The sequence below is a fragment of the Sinocyclocheilus anshuiensis genome, unplaced genomic scaffold (genome assembly GCF_001515605.1).
Source record: "Sinocyclocheilus anshuiensis isolate Anshui unplaced genomic scaffold, SAMN03320099.WGS_v1.1 scaffold538, whole genome shotgun sequence".
NCBI classification, from domain to species: Eukaryota; Metazoa; Chordata; class Actinopteri; order Cypriniformes; family Cyprinidae; genus Sinocyclocheilus; species Sinocyclocheilus anshuiensis.
The window spans coordinates 41,770-48,067 of NW_015544166.1; the positions used below are offsets into that span (position 1 = coordinate 41,770).

A 6,298-nucleotide genomic window follows, 5' to 3' on the forward strand; every position below is an offset into this window, starting at 1 on the left:
ATGTCACGCGACGAGATGACCATAAACCCCTGGGATATTTGGAAGCTACCACCGCAGCGCATCTGGTTTGTGTTGTCCAGTAAGAAAGAGTTTGCAGGGGGAGTTTTGGGTGAGAATGGAGTTCAAAGTCAGCATTTCGTAACGATTACTTAGCCGTTTTGTTTTTCTTCTTACTTGATGTAATAGTTTTATAAGTAAATTAGTAAAATAGCTTATTTAATAATTTTTAAAGTAGAAGGGATTGAGTGTTCAAAATTGGAAAAACATGCAGGATCCCGTTATAAATAATCATCAATATCTATATGTTGGTGTTCTGTTTATGACCACACGATGGGGCCAAATAGCCTACAAGTTAACTGGGACTGGGCCCGGCCCATGTGTGCGAATGTGCCAGACAATGTCAAAATTATACAATGATACACTGATTTCAGAGAGGTATACTTTTAAGGTGTTATCCGCCCCCCCTGGCATAATCTGTTGAAATTTGTCTTGAAATTTGAAAAATGTAACTTGGCGCCACTAGCACAGTTAGCTAACCGTAAATGATGCCAATGTCAAATAATTTCTAAAACAAACACTAACATTTTTATTATTTATTTGTGACTTGCTTGTCGTGTTTTGTACTGATGTGTCAATAACAGAAACGTGAAAGTAGTGTAGGCCTACCGTTGCTATGTTTACTACATCCTCAGGTGACTGCAATAGCAGGTTTGTCGTCAGGTAATGTTAAAAATACGCTTCTACTAATTTAACTTTTATGGTTAACTAAACGTTTTTCAAATGCCAGCGAAATATGTAGGCCTACTCGTATATACTTCCCTACTTTGCCTTTTATTTTGACGACCTTTGTGTTGTTCAAGTCTTAATTGGGGGACAAACACACATTTTATTAACATAGACAGTGTAGTCTGCATTTAGCTTATAGACTAAGCAAATGTGATCTTTAATCCATATTTTTATTTGTGTTAAATTAAATCTAACTATTGACACCTGTCTACACGCACCTTATGCTTAGGCTTGTACAAACCATTCATGACGTCACCACTAGATGGCAGTAGATGCCAATACAATTTATGAACCATCTATTCTGTTCAAAACACATTTTCTTTAATGTAGGCATATTGTACATAAGCTATCGATTTAAATAGCCAGAGATAAGTAGGGCAACAGTAAAAGTACACAAATTCCATAAACTGAACAAAAACCTACTACTGCTTTACCTTGATATTAGATATTTTGTGATCGCTGGATAAGATAATATGAGAATATTGTACGTGGATGTCTGTTTAAACAGGGAGTATAGGCCCATGACCAAACCTCTATGTGATCTATGAAGAGCTGAAGTTCAGCTTCAACACCACCTGCAGATGTTTTCAGGTAAGGTAAAGTTAGGATCCCACTGTATATAAATATTATCACAAAAACAGATCAAGGCATTGTGGCTAACACGCATATTCAAGCTAAATGAAACGAATCAACGGCTCATATGACTAACACATCTGGCCTTTGCCTTAAAGGGGAGCTTCTTGAAGTTTGTTTACTTCAAGGGGTCTACAACAACGTGGGAAATCTTTCTTTATTTATTTTTTACAGAAATGTATAAGATAAATACAGGCAGGGCTAAAGTGGGACAGTTCCTGGCCATTTGCATTGTTTTTCAGTGCGATACCAAATTATTTAGCCCCTAAAACTCTTAAACATACTTTATTTGGATCGATGGTTCCATCCATGGAACCTTTCCAATGCACAAACGGCTCTTCATAGTAGAGAAAGGGTCATTAAACTGTTCTGCACAATAAGAAAATGTGGAAGCCACAATGGTTATCCACGGCATTACTGCAAAAATCCTAACAGTTAACACGGAACCAGCGGTGTTCAGTTCATTCACGAATATGAGTGCCCCCGCGCTCTCATCCACTAATGTATAGAAATAGCAGTGCATAAACGCCACGCACCTGCTTTCAAAAGCGCACCAATGAATAGTAATTGAAATGGTCAAACAAAAAAACAACTTTACAATGTAGTTTTAACAGCTAACAAATTGAAATATAATCCTGCATATCAAACCCGGGCTTATAGGAGAAAACAAACGGCTTTGTACGGATTTGTTTTGTTTTTATTATTTTACAGCAGCTCTCCGAGTTGTAAGACAGGCAGAGGTGTTTCAATAGAAGTTCAGACGCCCAGATGTCATATTAATTATTACACTCGGGAATGACTGGAACCTTCCCTCAGCCTAGAGTATCGTGAAAGAAAGAGGGGCTTGCAAAACGCTAATTGGACTCTGCAAATGCACTGACAGAGCATGGTGGATATGTTTCAGAGAGCCCCAGCCGGAGTGAATAGAACCCACGCTTCTTTTCTAAACGCCCTTGCTGCGCTAAAAAAGGAGAAGGGGGAAAGAGAGAGAGAGAGAGAAAGGAAAGTTGGAGGGGGCTGGGTGCTTGAATACTGGCCTGATCTTGAATACATCAGCCAACTAAGAGAAATTACACAATTTATTGCCCCCCTCCCTCTCCACTCCACATGCATCGTGCGCACACACAAAACTGGCGCAGGCAAAGTCATTCAAACAAAGTTGGTTGAAAGCAATGTGCCATTATCGTGCGCTATGAAAGAGGCGAAATTAATCGAGAGATATACTGGAAGTAAATAGAGTGAATAAGGTGTCAGGAGCTTTTCTTAATGCGCGTCTGCAAAATAACCCATCCGTTCCGCCTTTCCAGCTGTGATGATTTCTAACAATGACTGGCCAAATTCATCTCGCCCGGACAAAGATTCGACGAGTGAGAGTTCATAACCAAGCTACACCTGAGTCCAATGAAAGCAAAGTGCTTTGAATGAGTTTATTTACCCCTGAATGGATTCGTCTTAACCACAACAGCGGTTACAAATGATTTGCTGTATTTGCTTAAGATCTGATTTATTTGATAAGTAGAAAGCTTACTATAGCAGGATTCGTATGTGATTAAATAATATGGTAAACTATGGTGATTTCAAACACTTAGAACCCTCTGTCCTACAAATCCTATTTTTTCATAAATGCCCAGTCGGGGCAAGTGTCAAATGTTTTAAATGTTACATTAGAATCATTAATGGCAGATTTTATTGTGAAAACAAGTCTTCTTTATTCATGAGACTGACATTATCATAAACACCTATTTTTTATTTTTTTTACAATTTCATGGTCTTTAGCAGCAAATACAGTCAACATGCGTCGTTCTTATATTTTACTCAAGTTTTTTTCCATGATTTAAAACGACTAATCTCAAGTTTAATTATTCGTTTCTCAAAGTGCCCTAAAGAAAAATCGAAGCGCGCCGCTGTTAAATTGTACAAGGTCACGGGATGCCTTTATTGAGTGTGTGCGTGTGTTTGTTCTCCGACAAACACTTGTCATAACCGAAAAACACCTCTAGTCATTCTTTACCAGAAGTTGTTTACTCAGTGGCAGGAGCGGCACGCGCCCGGCGTACGCAACGCAAGCGCATCTCGGGGGGCGTGGTCAGGAGGAACGCGCGACGGGCCGCCGGCGTATTGAAAAGGTCGCGCTGTTTCCATCTCACAACTCAGAGCAGGTCGAGAGTCCGGTGCACCCCTGCCCATTGAAGCCACACGTGAACGCCACGAGCAAGACGCACGGCCACTGGGCATCCCAAAGAAAACTTTTGTGCTTTTCCTCGCTCCTTTTTTTCCCTCCGTGAAATGGACATCACTGCCAAGATGGAAATAAGCGTAAACCAGCAGCAGTTCATGCCACCTGCCTGCTTTTTTGCATCTCAGAGCATCCAACTCAGCCCGACCGACAGCCAGTGCAGCAACAAGTCCGCGTCGAAGCAGGCGAAGAGGCAGCGTTCATCCTCTCCGGAGCTGCTCCGGTGCAAAAGGAGGCTCAACTTCGCCGGCTTCGGGTACAGCTTGCCACAGCAGCAGCCGCACGCGGTGGCCAGGCGAAACGAGAGAGAACGCAACCGGGTAAAGCTGGTGAACAACGGCTTTGCTACTCTCCGCGAACACGTTCCCAACGGAGCGGCGAACAAGAAGATGAGCAAAGTGGAGACGCTGCGCTCTGCTGTGGAGTACATCCGCGCGCTCCAGCAGCTTTTGGACGAGCATGACGCGGTGAGCGCGGCGTTCCAGTCCGGCGTCCTGTCACCCACCATCTCCCAAAACTACTCTAATGACATGAACTCTATGGCCGGTTCGCCCGTGTCCTCTTACTCTTCAGATGAGGGCTCCTACGACCCTCTGAGTCCAGAAGAACAAGAGCTCCTGGACTTCACCAATTGGTTTTGAACGTTCGCGAAAGGAAGGTTCGTATGAATTAAAATCATCTTTATCGCTACTATAATTGTGTTTTCACGATTCTGTTGTTCATGCAAGATACTCACCATGTCCCGTTCTCTTTCTAGGAAATACCTAAAAATCGCAGCACTCGCTTGGGAGAAACTCGGATGTCCTCCAAGAACACAAAGCACTGCGTTTGCGCTGCAGTCCGGTTCGGATAGACTCGAATCCACACCCAGAGATGGCCCATACAAACCGGCAAACCACGGGTCCCGAGTGTCAAAGAGCCAAAGGACTAAAAGAGAAGAGCGGGAGTCCAGTCCTTCCAGCGTATTCGTCCAAGAAATCTATTTTTAAAATGACTTTCCACGACACTGTGGCATATATATATATATATAAAACAACAACAATAAGCAAACGTTGTTCTTTTACCTATGCTAATGTAATCAAAGAAGGTTTGCCCCGATTGACCCCTCTCACAACTCTAATATGCTTCCAACTTGGCGAATTTTATTATATGAAGTTCTATTTGTATAAAACATGTTGTTTTTTGAAATATATTAAGCTATTTTTGTATGTAAGAGATTTATAGATGTTTTTGTACACATTCATTTTATTATGTATCTATTTTTGACCTATAGCCTGCCGTAAATTGCTCATTACCTCTCGCTTATTCAGACTTCTAGTCTCAAACGCATCGCAGCTGGCAATACCCTTTACTGTCGTGGAGGTTTTAGAGGAGTTTATGAGTTTAAATTTCAACACCAACGTGTCTTATTTAATAGGAATAATAATTGCAATGGTAATATGACTCGGAGTGATCAAAGGTTATGCAGCTATTGTCCAAACGGAGGTGTTTTGTGTCTCCACACTGCCTGTTCCACTTTGCCTTTACAATGCTGGGTTTTGCATCTCAGAAAATAAGAATATGCCTTATCTCCATACTTTCTACAGTTTAGTCTCATAATAAAAGTTTCTAAAAGAAATATGTTTTCTTGAGTTTGTTTTGTGTGTTGCAACCTTTTATCTTCCAGCAATTCTAGAAAAACACAGTCAAGTGTAGCTTTTCGTTGCACTTTTTTTATGGGCAACAAAAGTGATAAGCCTGCTAACCCTCGGCAGCCTGCCTGTTGTCAGGCAGGAGGAGACGTGACCAGCATTCTGGACCGTTTCACAGACTGCGCTCATATTGAATGCCAATTTGGAGAAGACAGCACTTTTGGAAAATAAGCATATTGTTTGCTCACCCTACTCACACTTTTGAGGGTGAGCATGGCAGAGAGAGAGAGAGAGAGAAAGAGCGTGCAGGACCAAGTAATCAAAGTAAAAAAAAAAAAGTAACATATTTGCTTTTATTAATGTTAACAATTAAAATAAGATTGTTTAAATACTGAGAAATATATGTGAAACGCACAGGGCACGATAGTTCTTAATAGAAATTTTAAAAATAAATATTTGTTAAGAAAATAATGTTTACAGATTTGATGGTTCCCTTCATGTTCCTGCCTGCCACACTGACAACGATTTGTGCTGACCTCGAAAAATACTGAATTTTGAAAAAACAAGATTATGCTAACTGCGTTTTATCAACATATTATATTTAACCTTTTTAACAGGGCTTTTTTATTTCTTTTTTTTTTAAACCTCTGGACAGTTAAACCACCAACACATTTTATACTTTACGCCTCGCAAAAATATCAAAATAACTTTTAAATCAGAAATTTCAAGCATGTTCATCATATAAATAGTGTATTTACAGTCTCTTGCGTTTTAAAGAAACACGTAAAACGATTTGAAAATGCAAACATGGTGTCACTGACCCAATATTCAAACTTATTCAGTAAAAAGACAACTTTTGTTAAGTTAAGCATAAATAAGTGAGAGTCGTGGAGTTTGACAGGTAAAGTGTGTGTGTGTGCGGGGCGGACTCGTGCCAGCTGTAATGAATTGAAAGGCTCTGTGTGCGTGTGTGGCGCTCGAGTGGAGTCGGCTGAAGGCGCGTGTGCCTTTC

The 6,298-nt window shown here is 40.8% G+C and overlaps 1 protein-coding gene across 1 annotated transcript; it reads left to right on the top strand.

The window, feature by feature from the left end:
- The first annotated feature begins 3,550 nt into the window (after positions 1-3,550).
- Positions 3,551-5,157, top strand: ascl1a (achaete-scute family bHLH transcription factor 1a). Its single transcript, XM_016495940.1, has 2 exons — positions 3,551-4,313; positions 4,413-5,157. The coding sequence occupies exon 1, from the start codon at positions 3,706-3,708 to the stop codon at positions 4,294-4,296; it is 591 nt and encodes a 196-aa protein (XP_016351426.1). The 5' UTR covers positions 3,551-3,705; the 3' UTR covers positions 4,297-4,313; positions 4,413-5,157.
- The last annotated feature ends 1,141 nt before the right edge of the window (positions 5,158-6,298 follow it).